We start from the raw sequence: 22,590 nt of genomic DNA on the forward strand, positions 1-22,590 counted from the left end.
GCATCCTTGCAACACCCTAGCAACTGCATAGGAAAAAAATCTAGTCTTACAACAGTGGACACAACATGAGATTAACTGAATCACTGACAGCACTTCACATCCCTAACACTTGTCTGGACAGAATCATGTTATTTAACGATTTCATAAAATCAAACATGACATTTTATTATTTCTGCCCTATCGGCAAACCAGAATGCAATCATTTGAGTGATTTATGAGTTGAACTAAGGTTGAAGTTGGTCAGCTGGAGTCTGGCTTGTGATGCTCGTTAATTTAATTAAAACAATTTAATTAGGGAATGCTACTGCTCTTTGAGCATGAGGAGGCGGATGATGAAGCAAAGGCTGGGAAGAGCCTCAGGTCAGACTGCTGCTGATTCCACTGCTCTGAATCACACTCACCACTGCAATCTTCATCCTCATTCAAGGTTTCTACTGTGATCGAGCACCTTACAATCCCTGTGAGTGATGCAATAGCAGTGCAACTGTGATAAATGTTCTGGAAGATGTTTTTAGTCGTCATATGAAAAAGAGTGTCTCTTGTCTTCAAAGTAGGATTTTAAATGCAGGATTATTACAATTGCAAATTTGCCCATTTTTCATGGATGTCAATCTGACAACAGGACACAGGGTTTATAAAAGTGTATTATATTATATTATATTATATTATATTATATTATATTATATTATATTATATTATATTATATTATATTATATTATTAGTCATTAAGGGGACCCTTCATAGGGTCAGAGCCCTGCTGTAACATAGATCAGATCAGATACATCATATCTTATCATATCAATGATCATGAAGGGGCCCCTGCATATTTGCACCCTAAATGACAGAATGACAGCATGATTAATTTACATTTAGTCATTTAGCAGACGCTTTTATCCAAAGCGACTTACAAATTAGGAGAATAAGAGAAGCAATAAAACTAACAATAGGACAACAATAGGTAAGTGCTGTGACCATTCCCAGTTTAGTCTAACACAGTAGACGTAATTTTTTAATAGATATGGAATAGAAAAGAAAGAAAATAGAAAAGAAAAGAAAGTAGAAATGCAGAAAAAGATGCGTCTTCAGTCATTTCTTGAAAATGGTTTCGGTCTCAGCAGCTCGGGTTGAGTTAGGCAGGTCATTCCACCATTAGGGAACAATCCAGGTGAAGGTCTGTGAAAGTGATTTTGTGCCTCTTTGAGATGGCACCATGAGGTGACTTTCAATTGCAGAACGCAAGCTTCTGGATGGAATATAAGTCTGGAGTAATGAGTTTAGGTAAAAGGGAGCAGAGCCAGTGGTTGTTCTGTAGGCAAGCATCAGCGACTTGAATTTGATGAGAGCGGCAATTGGCAACCAGTGCAATTTTATGAGGAGAGGTGTGAACTGTGCTCTCTTCAGCTCGTTAAAGACCTCTCTAGCTGCAGCATTCTGGATCAGTTGCAGAGGTTTGACAGTGCAAGCTGGAAGACCTGCCAACAGAGCATTACATTAGTCCAGTCTGGATAGAACAAGAGTTTGGACAAGGAGATGTGTAGCATGTTCTGATAAGAAGGGCCTGATTCTCCTAATGTTGTACAAGGCAAATCTGCAGGACCGGTCAGTTCTAGCAATGTGGTCTGTGAAGTTCAATTGATCATCAATCACAACGGTTCCTGGCTGACCTTGATGGAGTTATGGATGATGAACCTAGCTGAATGGAAAAGTTGTGGTGTAGTGTTTGGTTGGCCGGGACCACAAGCAGTTCTGTCTTTGCAAGGTTTAGTTGAAGGTGGTGGTCCTTCATCCAGCAAGAAATGTCTGTCAGGCAGGCTGAGATGCGAGCAGCTAACGTCGGATCCTCTGGTTGGAATGAGAGGTTGTGTGTCGTCAGCATAACAATGATAGGAGAAACCATGTTTCTGAATGACAGTTCTACCAGAAAGACTCGGGAGATAAAATGATGTAACGAAGCATACATTTATTGACAGCCCAGCAAGCATTATTATAAAGTTCTTTGGCGTAGGCCCCGTCCATAGTTCGTAATCCGAGGGTAGCGGATCTGCATCTCCTGCCTGAAGACGAAGGCAGGGGCGCAGCCGACCCCCTGGGAGGTATGGACAGGTGGGTGGGGGGGGGGTCTGTGGCGTGTGCACGACCTGTGATTGACAGTCAGATCTCACACCCCCCAGCGCTGATTGGACCCGATGATCCGGGAGTGGTGGATTTTTGCAAAACAAATAACACGCTCCAGGTGGAGTTAGAAGCTTGTTTTTTTTTCTAAAACCACCTTATTTATGTTGTTCTGTCGGATTATAGTGTCCATTTCACTGAATATGATCAAAAAAATGTTGCCGACGGCAGCTTTAAGCTAAAGCTTTCATATCCTAGTGATGACATGTAGATGGAGAAGAGAAGTGGTCCAAGCACTGAACCCTGAGGCACCCCAGTAGCTAGATGTTGCGACTTAGACACCTCACACCTCCACGACATCCTAAAGGACCTACCTGAGAGGTAAGACTTGAACCATTGGAGTGCGGTTCCTGAGATGCCCTTCGTCTTTAGGATTGACAGGAGGATCTGGTGGTTAGTTAACTGTCAAACGCAGCAGACAGATCCAGCAGGATGAGAACTGAGGATTTGGAAGCTGCTCTTGCCAGCCTCAGAGCTTCAACAGCCGAGAGTAGGGCGGTTTTAGTTGAGTGGCCGCTTTTAAAACCATATTGGCTGTTGTCCATGAGGTTGTTCTGTGTAAGAAAGGTATAGACTTGGTTGAAAACAACTCTTTCAAGTGTTTTAGCAATTAATGGAAGAAGGGATACCGGTCTGTAATTTTCCACAGAGTGATTGGAAAGGATAAGTTTGGAGATGTCTGCCTCTGAGAGCAGAGAGAAGGAGGGGAAAATTTGTGTGTTAGCTGTTAAGATGTGTGTGTCAGTTTGTGGAGTGGTAAATTGGCCACTGATGGTGGTTGTTGAATGTGGCAAAATCGTCAGCTGTTAGAGTTGATGAAGGAGGAGGATGAAGGAGGAGGAGGAGGAGGAGGAGGGATAAGAAGAGAGGAGAATGTTTTGAAAAGCAGAAGAGTTGGAAGAATTGTTAATTTTGTTGTGGTAGTAAGTCATTTTAGCAGTAGAGACATTAGCTGAGAAGGAAGAGAGGAGGGATTGATACAGACCAAGGTAAGTGGGATCTTTCGATTTACACCACTTCCTTTCTGCAGTTTTGAGTTTAGAACTATGTTTGCAAGGGAATTCATTCAGATAACCAGGGGGCAGAGGGGGTGGTGTGGGCTGGCCTGGATGAAAGGGCACAGAAATTGTCCTGGCATGATGTTAGAGTGGAGAAAAGAGTATCAGTTGCACTGTTATTATCTAGTGATGAGAGCTGATTAGGGGGAGGAAGTGTGGATGGGACCAAAGAGGATAGGCGGGAGGGTGAGAGTGAGCGTAGGTTTCGCCGATAGGTGACCTGTGGAGGAATGTGTGTTGTGTCCTGAGACAGGTGATCTGAGGTGTGCAGTGGAGTGACCAGTGTCAGTGGAGCAGTAACACATGTAAATAAGGTCCAATTGGTTACCTGATTTGTGAGTTGCCGCAGTAGATACTCGTTTGAGGTCCAATGAGGCGAGCAGAGTGTGGAATTCAGCAGCCTGAGGCTTTTCTATGTGGTTGTTGAAGTCTCCAAGAACTACGAGAGGAGTACCATCCTCAGCGAAGGATGAGAGTAACATATCCAACTCCTCCAAGAAACTGCCATGTCTACTTGTAAGTCAAAGACTAAATTTTGTAAGTAAAAGACTACAAAATGGATTTTAATAGGAGTGGTGATAGTAATTGAATGCTATTCAAATTAGCTGTTGTCACACAGAGATTGTAAAGGATGAAATTACCAATCGTTGGAGATGAGCAGACCAGTACCTCCACCCCTCCCGGTCAGGCGAGGGGTGTGTGAGAAAGTTAGTGGAGAGGGCAGCAGGTGTGGCAGTGCCATCTGGTCTGATCCAGGTCTCAATCAGGGCCAATAGATTTGTCATACTTTTTTTGTCATACTGTTTTTCTCCTACTGTATGGTAGGGACGTGTACGATTTCGAATGCAGCCCTTGAGTATATGTTTAGCTCTCATGTCTCACTGTCTCTTGTATAGCTTTATTCATTAATAAAATATTTTCACAGAGAAAAGATTAAATAATGGGAAAGTATTGGAGAGATTATTTTAGTAACATTAAAATTTGAATTAAAATTTAATAATTTATATTTCAGTTTTAGTCATTTTAGTAGGTCTACATCAAGTTAAAATGTTTGTTTTATTTCAAGTAACATGTTTTTTTTTGTTTTTTTTGTATGATTTGAGTTTTCGTTTCTGTTTATTATAATAACCCTAGAGAGGGCTGAATTGTCCTAAACATCATAGTGGTGCTGTTATGCTGTTAGCATTTTGCTAACTTCAACCACACCCCTTCTGTCCAAAGGGCATGCCATCAAACCCCAACAAAATTAATCACAGATAGAGTGTTTCATCTGCAAAGCCCCTATAGAAACACGTTGTCATCATAACAGCCAAAGTCCTCCCTCTCTTAGACAGCAATAAAATTATAAGGCAAAATACCTGCCTTAGACGGCAAAATTCTTGGCTGCAGTTCTCATTCAAGCATTACGAGTGCTGACCCAACCATTCCAGCGGATTTATCCTGCTGAGCCGAAGTGTCACCGGTCAGTGTCTTACATTTGTCCCTTCAGTGAGCCCATACGCTCTTTACAAAAGCAGAACCTTGAATAAATCCCACCATAAAGCAGAAAAGTGTATTTGCCATAACTATATTATTGTGCACAATTTTGTTATAGCTGAGGGCCTGAGATAGGTTGAGCTTATTTATGTAGTTTTCTCATGTATGGGATAAAGTCCTGGCAAACCGCTGTGTAAAGGGAATAGGAAGCTAGTTGTGAAGGCTAGAGAGGGCAATAGTCCTTGGTCGTCTGACTGTGACGTTTTACATTATCTGTCAACTGCAGACTTGTTTAACAGCTGCAGTTTGTCAACGTTATGCACACAAGGTTATGAGGCAGAACAGGCTGAGGTACCGGCTTCAGAGGTATCAGTTACAAACAATGAAAGAACTCATAACAGTGTGACAATTCAAAAGGCTTGTGAGCTTTAACATCAACTGTTACTTGTGTTACTAAATGTATTTATGTATCTAGCAGTTAGCAGTTCTAAATGTCCAAATAAATCCTTTGTTTGCATTTGTTTCATTGGTGACTTATTGTTTGATTACGACACTGCACCTATTGTATGTATTAAGTTTGTTTTCAGTTAGTCTTTGTTCCATAGTCTTGCCCTTAAAGTTGACTGTTTTGTCTGTGTTTTTTTTTTATTGATTTGTTTCTTTTTGAGTGTCTTAAAGAACGCTGCTGCGAATAGATCCAGCTTTAATTTCTTCTCCGCGTCAGCCAGCTGTGACAGAAATATGAAAACAGCAGCAGTCCTGCTTCTCCTCCTCTCCCAAGGGGGATCGTTCCCTCGAGGACCATACAAGGGACTTTTTAAACCTGGTTCATCTTGTCAAATATGACGTTGACAGCCTCTTTACAGCTTCCGATTGTCTCAGAGGTTCATTATATATATTTTTTGTGTGTTTTATTTAGAGTGCTTTAATACGTTTTGAGTGTGTTAATAAAGAATGCTGCTGCGAATAGATACAGTTTTACTTTCTTTAAAATGAATGAAAACAGAAAAGAGTTCATTTTTGATCATATACAGTAAATGCAGCCTTGGTAAGCATAAGAGTCTTCTTTCAAAAAAATCTTAAGTGTTCCAGGCTTTTTTTGACCAACTCTATACATGTGTGTGCATTTTCTGATATTTAGATATTAATTAGCTGTTGTTTTGAGGGAGCAGGAAGGTTAATCTTGTAATCAATCCTCCATAGGTGCTATTCAGAATACAAATGAAATTATTATGTTGGATTGCTGATAATGAGGAAACTTTTTCATTCTCTATGAGAAACCATCTTTCTCCTGGTAACTGATCCTGTCAGTAAAAGGTCAGCTTGTCTAATATTTAATAATGCCACACTGATACAAGCATTATTATGCAAACATACAGTAACTGCAAGATTGAAGAAACTATTAAAATAGCTGTAACATTGCTGTATTTTGGACATACTAAAAATCAAATCAGGACACAATGTCAAACTGTATTCAAGGTCCTTTTATCTAAATACAAGGACACAAAACAATGTTTCTTGTTAATATTATTCTGTTGTTTTGAGCAATATTGTGCACCATGGCATAAGTGTGAGCTCTGATTCTGTAGAGACTACCCACTCTCTCTCTAGTTTCTGTTCAGCCAAACGTTTGGCATGACGTATAGCTTTTGTTTTGTCAGAAGTGTCCTGCTATCACGAATAAGTTTACCTCAGTTTACCTTGAGTAAGACCATTTACATAATAGAGGACTTACAGTGATCATTTGATTTATTTGTAATAGTTGTGTCCTAATTGGTTTTTAGTCTGTTTTATTTAATTGGGCATGTTTGTTAACAACAATAAAGCAGTGAATCTCACAAAAATTAAAAATCACCAAGAATAAAAGAAAAAATAAAGAGATTATATTTTGCATGAAGAATATCAAGCCTGTGAATGACCATAAAGATTTATTTTGACATTGTAGCAGTATATATGGCGGGAATGTGCTTAATTGTAATATATATATATATATATATATATATATATATATATATATATATATATATATATATATATATATATATATATACCAATTAAGTATATGTATATATATATACCAATTAATTAATATATTATATATATATATATATATTGGTATATATGTATATATATACCAATTAAGCACATTCCCACACTTTTAACTGATCATACATATTCCAGATGTTGATATCTTTTGTTTCCCATTATTCACAGTTGTGATTCTCATTAGATTATCATTTCTGTAATACAGATTTTTCTTCTTTTTTTTATAATAGTACAATTACTGTAATTCTATACTTTTAATTAACTAATTAAAAGCTGTGCAACTTCACAGTTTACATTTTTGTGCATTGCTTTTGTTTTGTAATAGAATGAGGTTTTTGCGTTACAGTAATGAGAATGGGAAAGGTGGTGAAATGGGTTTAATTATCGTGAAATTAGTGTCACACTGCTAAAGAAAATGTCAATGGGCTTTATTTTCAAAGTATCATTTCATTATTTCTTTGTTCTCTTTCTTCTTCTTTTTTTTTTGATGTTCTCAAAAATATGATTTCCCTCAAAGACAGAGATGCAAACTTCAATGTCATAAAATGGATCATCATGGACAATTAGCGTCTTTAAGAAGCAAAAACACATGTACAGTGAATGCAAAGTGTTGATGTGTGGTTTGCATAGAGAATTTCCTCCCACACTGTACAAAACAAGTTTGGCAGATGCCTTGAAGCAATTATCATTATGGAATTCAACAGTCATATCTAGACGCATCTCCAAAGGTTTGATTTGGTCTGCCAAAAGAGTCCTTTGGAGCAGGTCCATTTCTGCTTCTTCTGTTCCTAGATCACTCATCCTGATCCAGTTTATTTGTGCTCGCTAAAACTTTGAGTAAGTCAAATGTTTCATATCCAGTGAGTTTGTTTGGCAAACGAAATGGACAAAATAGACGTCCATTCTGCTGATTACATCTGATTATTTCTAGACATCATATCCACTCAGAGCAGACTGCTTTATCTGAGCCAGACTTCTATTGTATTTGTATCTGTTTATTTGTTCTGTTGTATTTACAATATGTGCTCTGGCAGTCACACAGATAAAACAGCAGGAGTATCTCAGAGAGCTGTAAAATCAGTGCGAGTGCAGTGAAGATAATGGGTCCCATAAAAAGCAAAGTGTCTCTTGTCCTCTGAGCGTATGCATTCACCCCAGAGAAAAGACACGGACACAAGCTTCTCACACATCTCTATCTCCCTCTATACAAACAGGAGGATGGATCTCAGTCTCACTGAGTCCAGTGATCATATCACCACGTTAAACACACACAAGACACTCTAGAAAAAAGGCAAGTGGAGGAAACGGCAAACATTGCATCACATTTTCATTATGGTCTGATTTAGACAATGAGTTTATTATTTCAACCTCATATTCTCTGTAATTATCTAAATAACTTTCATTGTAATTGCATGAGCATTGCAGTTTTGTCATTATGTGTCTAAAAAATGTAATGATGTTTTGCTGACATCCTAACATAATGGCCTGTATTTGAAGGTGTTGAGGCCACACCAAGAATGATAACTATTAATATAATGATAACTATTAGATACAGTAGTTTGCAGTATCGTTGCCACTTTAAATGCTCAAGCTCTTTAAAGCAGGAGGGATTATGATTAGCTGTCAATGTTTTTATCGTTCATCAGCAGGACAAAAATTGTTCTGAAGGTGATTCTAACAATATTGTTGTTCTGTGCTGTTATCGTTGTTGTTATGGTGTGGATTCTGCTATTCTTTGACAATTCTAAATTCAGCAAGGTTAGATGTGGGAAGAAGGAGGCGGGAACTGGCGAACATTCAAAGACATTAATAGCCGTAAAATAAACAAATACAAAATGAAAGTAAAGACAGCAGCCCCTCACGGACGACTGCTGTCACATTTAACAAAACACAATATAAATCCAGGCCTGGCCTCTCTTGATCTTCACTGTCGTCGCTCCTCCTTTATGCTTCCGCTCCTCTGTGAGAGATACTCGCACCATTCTCTCACGGCCCTCTGCCTCGTCCTGCTCGCCACAATAAATTATAAATTTAAACCTTTATCGTTATCATTATCGTCTTGGTGTGAACGGGCTTTTACAGCTACTGGTGATGATAAATAATAATGGTGTGATGAAACACTTAGCTTACGAGATGAGACAATACACAATATTGAGATCACGAGGACTTGATGAGACAAAATTGTAAAACAATTTTTAAGAAATCGAAATAAATGACTGGAAAAAAATAGTCTTTTATTCTCTGTGTACCCATGTTATTTTTCTGTGGCCACGAGAGTTGATAGATGAGTGTTCACAGGCTAATTTAACTGATTGTAACATTAATTCTGCTACATCAAGTTAATTATATTAACTGATCCAAATATTTATAATTAACTATGAGTTATAATTAATTATTCATATTTCCCTTGAGCTAATTTGTGACAGGTGTCTTGTTTTCATTGGTTCCTTTGTTGCATGTGTCATGTTCTCATTGGTTGTCATCGTCATGTGTTCCCCTGTATCATGTATTTAAGCCCTCATGTTTGCCTTAGTTGTTGTGAATTAAGTAAGTTGCTGTTCTATGTTTCCATTCTCCAGGTCTGTTTAATGTCACGTCAAGTTCTTGTTCATGGATTGTTTCATGGTTTGGATTTTGTTTATAGTTTGATCGATGTTCTTGGATTTTCGATTTTCACTGTAAATAAACTGCACTTGGGTTCGCTATGCTATCGTCTTTGTTTGCTGTGAGTCAGCTCCGTTATCACAAAATGCAAAACAATGCAGGTGCATTTTGAAATTCTTTTAACAAATGTCACTTCAGTTATACTTTCTGAGTATAAATTCATCTATCATATGCTGTAAAATGTTTTGAGACACAAACTGAACTCTGTCATGCCAATATTGTGAGAGCATGAGATCTCGCCACACCCCAAATGAATGATATAAAGTTTCTCCTGAGTTCTAACTGCTTTGTTTTATTAACTTCCCATCTTCCCAAATAGCTACAATTTGTCTGTAATTTCCCAGGTTGAGCATTTCCATCATTTTACTGTAACCCAGTTGAAATTACCTTGGGATCATTTAATCAGGTAATTTTCGTAGATCACAGGTCTCTTTCTTTCCACTATAAATTAGTAATATCATATAATTGGACAGCTGTGGGCTGGTTGCAAGCTGTTCAAACAAGTGCATTATTTGTCAGTATTTGTTAAATCTTGAAAATGATCCAGGCTCTGAGACATGGGGTGAATTCGGAATCGCATACTACTCCTACTATTTCTGTCATAGAAAGATATTGTAGTACCAGTATGTAGTATGCGGTTCCGAACTCAGAAATTGTTTAAATATGTCAGATACAACAGTTTCATACCGCAAATTCTTCTTGTATCAATTCAGAGGTGGGGTTATTGTTCTGATATTAGTCACTAAAAACTCAGTATGTTTTAGAAGAAAACACTATTTCAGTCTGTCTACTATTAATTCAGTGTGTTACTTGCTGTGAGTGAAAATGGCTTCAAAGCAAATAGAATAGTATCTAAATAATTAGTATTTAATAAAGTATTTTAGTTATTTTTAAAGTTTTTAAGTTGCTTTATGTGCCTTTATTTTATTCTAAATTGTAAAATAGATATTTCTTGTTTTATGCTTAAATGTAGCAAAATTTTGAGAGGTTTATGTTTAAAACAATAACTTAACTGCTTCTTAATTTATTAAAACATTTTTTGGATTCTATAACTGTTTGTACTAAGGACGCAGCCTGATTTTTAAGTGTATTTTCTTCATTGAATTGACAATCTTTAGGGGAACAAATTAACTTCTGCTTGAATGTGAATGTCAGATGTTTTCATTCAGATTTGCAGGTGCTGAAGTGTCATTAATCAAACTGGCGTTCTCGAGAGGCTGTTGGCTGCAGCTCTGACTCACAGTGGCGGTTTCTATCCTTCTTTGCATCTTCTCTTTTGTTAGCTCCTCCTGCAGTCTGTCTGTGGGCCACTTGACTTATGCAATGTCAGATTGCATAACTGCAGCATAGCGCATTTTGCAATATATTCTTAGTGCAGGAATGGGACCTTGAATAATAAAATGGCTTATCCCCTGAATTGTCAGCTTCATTAAATTATTCAGGCAATGCAATGGGTACGGACAGGCTCCCTGCCACTAGAGCAGAGAATTGACGCTTGAGAAATGAGAAATCCTTTTTGTTTGCCTAAATCTCTGTGTTTTTAATGAAATCAGAGTGCTAAGTCTCCTTTCATTATGTTTACCATTCCTTGCGGCACGGATGGACCGGTTTCAGTTGAGTCATCTGGAACTTTGAAGCGAGAGTTTTATTTTATTTTTTTTCATTTATGCCTAAACCTACGCTTCCATCTGATATTTTCTATGTGGAAGAATTAAAGTAAACAATTTAAACAGATATTTTACCTCTGAGAGAAACTAGAAAAGTAAATTTCTAGTTAAAGGTGAAAGCTGTCCTGCCATGTGACAGTATTTAACATAATATATTGACATTATATAAGTTTTGTATTTTTACATATATACCCATATATATATATATATATATACAGTGAGGAAAATAAGTATTTGAACACCCTGCTATTTTGCAAGTTCTCCCACTTGGAAATCATGGAGGGGTCTGAAATTGTCATCGTAGGTGCATGTCCACTGTGAGAGACATAATCTAAAAAAAAAAATCCAGAAATCACAATATATGATTTTTTTAAACTATTTATTTGCATGATACAGCTGCAAATAAGTATTTGAACACCTGTCTATCAGCTAGAATTCTGACCCTCAAAGACCTGTTAGTCTGCCTTTAAAATGTCCACCTCCACTCCATTTATTATCCTAAATTAGATGCACCTGTTTGAGGTCGTTAGCTGCATAAAGACACCTGTCCACCCCATACAATCAGTAAGAATCCAACTACTAACATGGCCAAGACCAAAGAGCTGTCCAAAGACACTAGAGACAAAATTGTACACCTCCACAAGGCTGGAAAGGGCTACGGGGAAATTGCCAAGCAGCTTGGTGAAAAAAGGTCCACTGTTGGAGCAATCATTAGAAAATGGAAGAAGCTAAACATGACTGTCAATCTCACCTCGTGGGGTCTCAATGATCCTAAGAAAGGTGAGAAATCAGCCCAGAACTACACGGGAGGAGCTGGTCAATGACCTGAAAAGAGCTGGGACCACCGTTTCCAAGGTTACTGTTGGTAATACACTAAGACGTCATGGTTTGAAATCATGCATGGCACGGAAGGTTCCCCTGCTTAAACCAGCACATGTCAAGGCCCGTCTTAAGTTTGCCAATGACCATTTGGATGATCCAGAGGAGTCATGGGAGAAAGTCATGTGGTCAGATGAGACCAAAATAGAACTTTTTGGTCATAATTCCACTAAACGTGTTTGGAGGAAGAAGAATGATGAGTACCATCCCAAGAACACCATCCCTACTGTGAAGCATGGGGGTGGTAGCATCATGCTTTGGGGGTGTTTTTCTGCACATGGGACAGGGCGACTGCACTGTATTAAGGAGAGGATGACCGGGGCCATGTATTGCAAGATTTTGGGGAACATCCTCCTTCCCTCAGTTAGAGCATTGAAGATGGGTCGAGGCTGGGTCTTCCAACATGACAATGACCCGAAACACACAGCCAGGATAACCAAGGAGTGGCTCTGTAAGAAGCATATCAAGGTTTTGGCGTGGCCTAGCCAGTCTCCAGACCTAAACCCAATAGAGAATCTTTGGAGGGAGCTCAAACTCCGTGTTTCTCAGCGACAGCCCAGAAACCTGACTGATCTAGAGAAGATCTGTGTGGAGGAGTGGGCCAAAATCCCTCCTGCAGTGTGTGCAAACCTGGTGAAAAACTACAGGAAACGTTTGACCTCTGTAATTGCAAACAAAGGCTACTGTACCAAATATTAACATTGATTTTCTCAGGTGTTCAAATACTTATTTGCAGCTGTATCATACAAATAAATAGTTAAAAATCATACATTGTGATTTCTGTTTTTTTTTTTTTTTTAGATTATGTCTCTCACAGTGGACATGCACCTGTTCAGACCCCTCCATGATTTCTAAGTGGGAGAACTTGCAAAATAGCAGGGTGTTCAAATACTTATTTTCCTCACTGTATATATATATATATATATATATATATATATATATATATATTTATATATATATAGCACCCTAGCTATACCAATTATGCACTTTTTTATTTTTTTACATATTTTCTTAAAAACATAAGAAAGTCTATTTCCAAAAAATGAATCCCTTTGAAGTAACAAAAGTATTATTTCAGGGCATAAAACCAGGCCACTTTTTATGTTTGTTTGCTGAAATAAGGGAGCATTTTATTTCCTGCTTTAATTAGATTAAATAAATTAATAATATTTATAACCCTAAACCTAACTATGTTCATTTATTCAATCCTTCCCTACACTATTATGATGAAATCCACTTACTGACAGGTAGCACATCACCTTTCACATTATTGGGTACATTTCAATAATCAAGAGATCAGACAGTATATGTCATTATGTTGACAGTTGCAAAATCTACAGTAACTGTCTATGCTGGCAATGCATTTGCATGTCTAATGGAGCAAGTCGTTTCATTCAGTTTCCATCAAAGAGGATGTCGAAGGCGTTCAGAGATTCAGAAACATCTCATCACACTCATTTCATCTTGACTTTCTCTTTCTCCATCAGGGTTTCTGTTGGCGTAGCCATCAAGCATGAAGTGGAATTTGTTAAAGAAGAAACCTGCGGCCATGGTTGGCCCCGAGCCCACCGGTGCCAGCGTCCTGACGATGGCCCCTGTTGTTTCTACACCTGCAGACAACTCCACCGAGAATCAGGGCCCAGTCAGCAAGAATGATGTCTTTGGTGACATCAAAAACAAGTTCCTCAATGAGATGGACAAGCTTCCACGTGAGTATATGACTATATGGGTCAAATTTACTAACAGCTTGCGCCAGTGCAAACCCTCTTTCTGCGTTAAAAAACTACTGTCAGGATTTACTAAAGACACGCAGTGAAAAATGAGCACTGAAAAGGCATGGACAGGGTTATTTTTGGCTGACATAATTGCATATGCATTTGTAGGAGTTTCCCTTTCAGATGCAAAATTTATGGGAGGAGAGTATTTAAATGATTAACGCAAGGGGATTTACTACGTTTTTCGCTCGTCAATTTACTGTTATTTGAAGCATTATTTACTGCCCCAAAAAAGCATGTCTTAAACCAGACGCTAATTGGTAGTTGTGTTGGTCATTATGGAAATGTTCTGGCTGCGTCTGTGTCCTTTAACTTATTGATCATGCGCAGAAATTTCCACTCCCATCTGCACTTTCATGGGATTGCGCTCTCATGCTAATTTGCCCTGTTTAGTAATCTGGCCCTAGATGTGGTGTAGTGTGATATTTTGCATTTCAAAATTCCTGACCAGATACCGACATTTCTAACTGTAACTCAAGCTCCAAACTCAGCTCAGAGCTCCAGACTCTGTTTTTTAATGTGTTGCATCTTTTGATGTGTTGCAACTGAATGGACCATGTCAGACAATACTGTACTGCCTAGATTTGCTCTAACAAACACTCAGAACATCCTATCAAAGCTCTAGCAATCCTAGCATCCTAGCAATGCCCGAAAAACAACCTTACCACCCTAGCAGCTACAGAGCAGCAGCCTAGACACCACCCAGAGCAACCTAGCAACTGCATAGCAACCATTCAGAACACACTAGCAATATTAGCAACCATAGAAACATCCTATATACCATCTAGCAATGCCGTAGAAAGTGGCCACAACAACCTAGAAACCACCCAGAGCTATCTAGCAACCGCAGAGCAACCACTCAGAACACCCTAGCAATGCCCTAGTAACCATGGAACAACTTAGAAACCACAGAGCAACACTCTAGAAAACAACCACAACACTCTAGCCGCCACCAGGCAATGGACTAGAAACCATCCGGAATAACATATCAACTGCATAGTACCAAGTTGTAACACCCTAGCAATGGCCTAGCAACCACCTGACAACACCCTAGTGACCACTCAGAACATCCTAGTGAAACCCTAGCTGCCACTAAGTACATCCGAGCAATGCCCTAAAAAACAAACACAACACCCTTGCTGCAATCTAACAATAGCCTAGAAACTAGGGCTGCCCCCAACTAAAGATTTATGTCAACTCTTGTAGACATTCATTTAAGCCATTAGTCAACTAATCACGTTTATATTAATTTAATTACTATATATTTATTCCATATATATAGTCTATTCCAAGCTTAAGTACACGCATAAGGCTTGCGCGTAGGTATTAAAGGAGCCGCGAGTGCAATCTTGCATTATGTTATTGCTTCAGAGCCGAAGTGTTATGTGCTTCTCTTCGCCTTCTACAGCAACGAGCGTCTCTCTTCAGTAGTGTTGGTGTGATGGCGCATTTCAGCGGGTTCACGGTCCTGCTGCTTGTCTGTGCAGTGACTTTGCACACAGCTCGTGTTCTCCCCTGGGCACTTCGGCACTGCTGAGAGAGCTTTAATTTTTCTAAAAGAGCTGCACGGGCACTTCTTTTTGAAGATGTCTCGCCCGTGTGTTTCTGGATGTGGGCGCATGATCCATCCGCCTGACGGTCACAAGCGCTGTCTAGCATGTTTGGGCTTTAATCAGTGGATGAGCCATCGCAGTGTTAATATCGAGACTCAATGACCTCCATGGGGGTAGAGTCCCCTCTGCCACACCCCAATCTATCTCTTCCTCGAGAGGGGATACTTTGGCTGGTGGCCAGGGTGATCTGAGGGTTACGATGTGGAATAACCCGACGAGTCCTCGGGCCACACCCCCCTGCACATCGCAAACCGTGGAGTCTCTGGGTGAACCTGGTTCCTCTTGGGAACCCAGTGTTTCATTCAGGGCACCGGCGGATGATGCCATGTCGCTCACAGCGTCACAAGGCGGGCTTGATTCCTCTGGAGATGAGGATTCGGCTGTGTTGCCTCCCTCGGGAGTGCCAGCGTTGCCCGAGTCGGATCCAGATGCTTGCCCAGGCAGCTGAGAGCATCGGATTGGAGTGGCGTCCGCCGGCCTCGCCCGAGCGCTCAAGGCTGGATGATTGGTTCATAGGGGCGGCACGTGCTGGCACACCAGGAAGTCCACGTTGATTCCTAAAGAAACCTATAGAGCTGCGGGGCAGGCTGCCTCCTGATCCTTCAAGTCCATCAGGTGAAGGTGCTCAGGGACATGCACAAGGGAAGCACTGCCACCGACCTCGCTCTATGGGCGACGAAGGTCACTGCGCGATCCCTGTGTGTCAGGTGATGTCCACCTGTGTGGTCCAGGAATGACATCTATGGCTCAACCTGGCTGATATGCACCCATATCCCAGGCTGGGCTCTTCGGCAGTGCGGTCGAGGACTTTTCCCAGCAGTTCTTGGCCGTCCAGAAGCAGACTGAGGCGATAAATCATATTCTGCCCCGACTGCCAGCTGCTGCCTCCACCCAGCCATCAATGCAGCCCCCTCAGTCTGCTTCCCGCCAAGGCCGCCCTTCTGTGGCTCCTGCCCCTCCTTCTCGGCCCAAGCAGCAGCCAAAAACAAGGAGGTGGTCGCAGGAAGGTGGCACAGCCCGTCTCCGCCCCTAAGCCTGGCAAACGTCAGACTAAGCGGTGCTCCTGAAATGGGCAGCTCGAAGCTAGGGCACAGTTCTTTTCAGGAGCTGGTAGCAGGACCACTCCTTCCCCCGAGAAACTTTTGTTCTCCTTCCCCCACGGATCAAGAGGCCACGGATGGCAGTGTGCGATGCTATGCTTTGCCACTCTCATCCCCCTCTGTCGCCAGACCCCTGTCAGAGCAGGCTGCCGCGGAACGCTCGTCCTTCCCTGGCCTCCGCTGTCAGGACGCAGAACTTGACCATACCCCCACACCGGGACGCTATGCCTCCCATGTCTGGGCGGGTCGTTCCACATCGCTTCCCCATCGTGGGTACGCCTGTAGTTCCAATGACCCTGCTGGTTCAGTTTTTGGGAGCCTGGCTAGAGTTTCCCAATCTGTCTCACTGGCTTGCGCGAATGATCAGGCTCGGCTATGCGATTCAGGTCTCCTCCCCGCTTCCGGGGAGTCTGGTATACCATGGTGGCTGTCACCCACCCTGTCATGCATGCGGAGGTCGTCGCCCTACTGGCAAAAGGGTGCGATCGAGACCGTCCCTCCAGCCGAGATGAAGTCCGGCTTCTACAGCCCCTACTTCATTGTACCCAAGAAGTGCGGTGGGTTACGACCAATCCTGGACCTGCGCGTCTTAAACTGAATCCTTCACAGGCTTCCATTCAAGATGTTGACAGCCAAATGCATTTTTGAATGCGTTCGTCCGTTGGATTGGTTTGCAGTGATCGACCTGAAAGACGTGTACTATCATGTCTCCATTCTTCCTCGACACAGACCGTTTCTACGGTTTGCTTTTGAGGGGCAGGCATTTCAGTACACGATACTTCCATTCGGGTCAGCCCTGTCTCCTCACGTCTTCACGAAGGTCGTCAAGGCAGCCCTTGTGCCACTCAGGCAACACGGGGTTCGCATCCTGAATTATCTCGACGACTGGCTGATTGTAGCACACTCTTGAGAGGGTTTGCGAACACAGGAACCTGGTGCTCCGGCACCTCGCCCGTCTGGGCCTTCAGGTCAACTGGGAAAAGAGCAAACTCTCCCCCGTGCAGAGGATCTCTTTTCTCGGTATGGAAATCGTCTTGGTCGCCATGTACGTGCAGCTTACCAGTCAGTGCGCGCAGTCACTGCTGAATTTCCCACTTCCCACTGAAGTTATTTCAGAGGCTCCTGTGGCATATGGCATATGAGACCGCTTCAGCACTGGCTTCGCGATTGAGTCCTGAGATGGGCATGGCAGCAGGGCACGTTCTGGGTGCTAGTCACTCGGGCCTGCCGTCAAACCTTCACCCCGTGGTCGAACCTCTCTTTTCTACAGGCCGGAGTTGCTGGAGGGCAAGCACGTACTGGTCCGTTCAGACAACATGGCAACAGTAGCTCCCGCCGCATGTCGCAACTCGCACGCCATCTCTCACGCCATCATCTTATGGAGTCAGAAGCATCATCTGAGGTTGCTTCGAGCCGTTCACATCCCGGGAGAGCTGAATCGTGCAGCAGATGAGCTCTCACGACTGGAGACTCCATCCCCAGACAGTTCAGCTGATTTGGGAACAGTTCGGTGATGCACAGGTAGATCTGTTTGCCTCCCCAGACACTTCCCACTGCCGCTGGTTATGCATTTCCCCCAGTGAGCCTTCTTGCACAGGACCTGGGAGGACGAGGAGCAGGTACTTTTGGTTGCATCTCATTGGCTCACCTGGACTTGGTTCTCCGAACTGGTGCTCCTCGCAACAGCCCCTCCCTGGCCAATCCCTCTGAGGAAGGACCTCCTTTCTCAGAGATGGGGCACCCTTTGGCACCCGCGTCCCAATCTCTGGAACCTGCACGTGTGGGTCCTGGATGGAACGCGGAAGGTTTGAGTACCCTACCACCTCAGGTGGTGGCTACCATCACTTCAGCTAGAGCCTTGTCCACGAGACAAGTCTGAAGTGGAACCTCTTCGTCACCTGGTGTTCTTCTCACCGGGAAGATCCCAGAAAATGCCCGATCAGGTCTGTGCTCTCCTTACTCCAAGAAGGGTTGGAACGAAGGCTGTCTCCTTCCATCCTGAAGGTTTATGTGACTGTGATCTCTGTGCACCATGACCTTGCGAGCCCTTCGTGCTTACATAGACAGAACGCAGTGTTTCAGGGCCTCAGACCATCTCTTTGTCTGTTACGGTGGGAAGCTGAAGGAAAAGGCTCTCTCCAAGCAGAGGTTGTCTCACTGGATAGTGGACGCCATTGTCTTGGCTTACCAGGCGCAGGGCCTGCCATGCCCCCTAGGGGTGAAGGCACACCAGGAGTGTGGCTTCCTCCTGGGTTCTAGCGCATGCTGCCTAGCTAACAGACTGTAGACTGTATCCGTAGAGCTGCAGGCTGGGCAACACCTAACACTTTCGCGAGATTCTACAATCTCCATGTAGAGCCAGTGTCCTCTCGTGTACTCGCTTCCACTAGCCAGTAAGTAGGACCTGCTCTGTGTCATCGCTTGCTGCGCCATTCCACTTTGTGGACTGGATACGTGCGCTATTTTACTCTGATGAGTTCTTCATAGACCCTGAGTTCCTCCTGCACTGTTGACACCATCACCAGAGTGCATGCCTGGTTGGTCAGCCCTTGTGATTGGTTAAGTGCCTCCATATGCATGGTTCCCCGGTTGGGCAACCCCCACATGTGTATTTCCACGGTAAGTCTCCTCCAAAGTCTTTTCCCTCGGCAAGAACCCTCTTGCCATCTCGAGGTTGAAACATTCCACCCTGCGGGCTGGATACCTCTGAGTTCTCCATATGCATCCCGTACTCAGGTCATATGTGTATTCTAAGTCCTCCCTGCGGGTAGGCGCTGTGTCACATATTCCATCTGGGTATGCTACCTAGTGTACCTTGGTATTCTTGCGTTAGCCTGGCCCTTCATTCATCCTAACCTCACGACAAGGAGTTGGGGCTTGCGCAGAACACTGGAAGACAGCCGCATTGGCGAGATTAGATTGGGACTCCCATTTCGTCAGTCACTGATGTAACTCGTAGTGACTGACTGAAAGGGAACATCTTGGTTATGTATGTAACCCTCGTTCCCTGTAAGGAGGGAACGGAGACATTACGTCCGCATGCCACTGCCGCTGTACCACTGAAACGGCTGGAGCGCACAGTCTCGGCACCTCAGCAGGTAACATAATGCGAGATTGCACTCGCGGCTCCTTTTATACCCACGCAGTGGGGTGGAGTTCGCGATGCAAATTCCGCAGACCCATGGTACAGTACTTTCATACCATTGGCTCGTTTTCTCAAACTCGAAGGTGATAGGGCTCTCTAGCAAAACCCCCATTTCATCAGTCACTGACATAACGTCTCCGTTCCCTCCTTCAGGGAACGAGGGTTACATTCGTAACCGAGACGTTAATTTACGTAAGGAACTCGCCATTTCATCAGTATAGTGGATGCGCCTTTACAGAAAAATGCACCTTTCATACAAATTACATAATCAGAGAGTGTTTTTAATTTGAATTGGTTTGTTTAAAAATAGACATTTCAATTTTTCTATTGATATATTTCCTCATTCCTCATTTCCTAGATATAGTTCCTCATAAGTTGTTTGCGCTGTTGTCAGGAATAAATGGAGGCGCCGGAGCGATCACTTACATGTTATGCTCTAATCGCGCTAATACTTTAGCTTCCACACTCCGAACAAACACTTGGATATGCGCCTAATAATAGCACACATTTATCTAGGTTAACGTTAGGGCAAGTGACCAAGTAAAGTTGCAACTACTTGCATGTTTCAATAATAAGCCATATTTGTGGTCAGTGAATTGTAGGCGAACGTTTGGATTTCCTGCCCGGCATATTGTAATTACTTCAAGGACCTGCCATTAACGATCTGTCCCTCACGGCCTGCATGATTTCACCACTTCCTCACTTCCTGTGGAGTTTTTGTTGTTGTTGTTCTGCGACTAACCGACTAATAAAATTTTGGTCGATTAAGCCTCTTCTCGTCGACTAATGTTTAGTCGACTATTAGAGGGCAGCCCTACTAGAAACCCAGATCCAGAGAAATCTGGCAACTGTGTAGCAACCACTCAGAACACTGTAGCAACACCAAATCAACTACTCATAATACCCTAGCAATGCCCTAGCAACCATCTAGAACATCCTATCAACCACCTAACAATGCCCTAGTGATCGCCTAGCAATCCTGTAGAAAACTCCCAGAGTAAACATAAGTAGTAGCAACTGCTTAGCTTCAGTGGGCAACCAGTCTCGGGCTACAGGGTGATTGCTGCTGGCAAGTTAAGTATGGTCCTGCTCTGTATTGATCAGTGGGTAATGGTGAAGACAATCTTGGCTCTTTTATGGCCCTGATAAATCTAGATTTGTATTTACAGCCCCTTTTTCTCTGTCTTTCTCTCACTTTTAGTGCCTCCCTGGGCCATCATCGCCATCGCGATCGTAGCTGTGGTCCTCATTCTCACCTGCTGTTTCTGCATCGTTAAAAAGACCTGCCTTAAGAAGAAAAAAAACAAGAAGGGAAAGAAAGGGAAGGGAGAGATGGGAATGAAGAACATGAAGGGAGGAGAGGTACGACCACCCGACACCAAAGCTCTTCAGCCTTAAAGGGATAGTTCACCCCAAAATGATAAAATGAATGATCAAACAGAACTCACTCATTCTGATTAAGCCCTGTATTTCTTTCTCATGACATAAAATGAGATGCCACACAAAATTTCCAAGTACTTTAGTTATTTAAGAGACAATAAAAGTAGAGTAGTCATTCATAATGCCAAGCACCAAAATGATATAGAAAACAGTGTTATTTTGAGATCGCTGAGATACTATTATTATTTTATTATAATTTAGATTTTTTTAATATGTCTATATAGTTTTTTAAATGTTTATTTTCATCTTTTAGATTTAGTTATTTATCAACTTGGCAATTAGTTAAAGTGTTTAAAGTTTTATGTGTTAATGAACGGAAGTGTTTTCGTGTGTGTGTGTGTGTGTGTGTGTGTGTGTGTGTGTGTGTGTGTGTGGTTTCTACATTTAGTTAACTATAATAACCTTTAAAGAAAATAACATAAAGTATCATACATTTAGATGAAAGCAGCTTACACTGTTAATCACACCAACCTGGTGATTTTTTTGTCCTTTCGGAGCTAGGCAGTAAAAATCCAACCTGATCGCACAGCAATTCGTTCGTATTTTACGAGGTGGCTAATTTGTACGACCTCACTCGTACGAATTCTTACCATTTTTGCTAAATCGTACATATCTTACGAGTTGCCCAATTCGTATTAATTCGTATGAATGACCTAGCCCTGACCCCGCCCCTAAACCTACCCGTCACTGGGGTTTAAACAAATTAGCCACCTCGTAAAATACGTACGAATTGTTCGTGAGATAGCGTTGAAAAATCACCATTCACATTCATTGAATGGTAAAGCGGCTGCTTGCACATTCTGCTAAACATCTCCTTTTATGTTTCACAAAGGAAAAGAAAATATGAGAGTGACATGACAGTGAGTAAATGATAACTAAAATTAAAATTTTGGGTGAATTATTCCTTTAAAACTCCAGTCACGGCTATGTTGAAAGAGACAGAAAGATTAACGTTTTTCCACTGCCTAATTTCCGACTGTCGCTAATGAGTTTAATAGGGTTCGAGACATATCTAATCTGAATCTTTCCCTTGTTTATGGCTTTTAAAGCTTTTGCTCATGCAATATATTTGAAAGACTCAACAATCTCAAAACACCAAAGCTTGATTTAAAAACGTCTGTGTAACTACCTCACATATCCTTAATATAGCTTCTAGGTCAAGCAAATGGATGGTTGGTATTCTGGAAAGATTTTTTAGCCATTTAATATTCATGGAATATAAAATATTCAGTGTTGTACGTCATTTGCTGCCTGTAAAGCAGGAAAGCTACATGAAAGATTTCCCGCCACATCAATTCATTTGCCGTGTTCGTATAATTTGGTTTCCAGAAGAATGTATGTGCTGTTAATCTCTTGTGCTTTTGTGTTAAAAATGACACATTTTCCAGCGAATACACAGCAGCACTAAATCTTTTTTTAATCTCTGTTTTGGAAATAAAATAGCTGAAGCTAAAGCGTTTTGCTATATTTGCTGTGTTGTGTTAGATCCCGCTGTGTGCTGTATGTTTGCTATTGTGACAAGCTAATTTTCCTTTGGGAATCATTAAAGTTCTGC

General features: G+C 41.9%; 1 protein-coding gene across 4 annotated transcripts in view; it reads left to right on the forward strand.

Annotated features, from left to right (window-relative positions):
* The window catches only part of syt2a (synaptotagmin IIa), a 99,917-nt gene that overhangs the window by 56,197 nt on the left and 21,130 nt on the right, over nt 1–22,590 (forward strand). For all 4 annotated transcript variants that reach the window (XM_084097957.1, XM_084097959.1, XM_084097956.1 and 1 more), the window contains exons 2-3: nt 13,450–13,671; nt 20,797–20,957. In XM_084097957.1, coding sequence (XP_083954083.1) covers nt 13,476–13,671; nt 20,797–20,957 — 357 coding nt within the window. In that variant the 5' untranslated portion in view covers nt 13,450–13,475. The remainder of the gene's footprint in view (nt 1–13,449; nt 13,672–20,796; nt 20,958–22,590) is intronic.

This window comes from Abramis brama (assembly GCF_963993115.1).
Source record: "Abramis brama genome assembly, chromosome: 22".
NCBI classification, from domain to species: Eukaryota; Metazoa; Chordata; class Actinopteri; order Cypriniformes; family Leuciscidae; genus Abramis; species Abramis brama.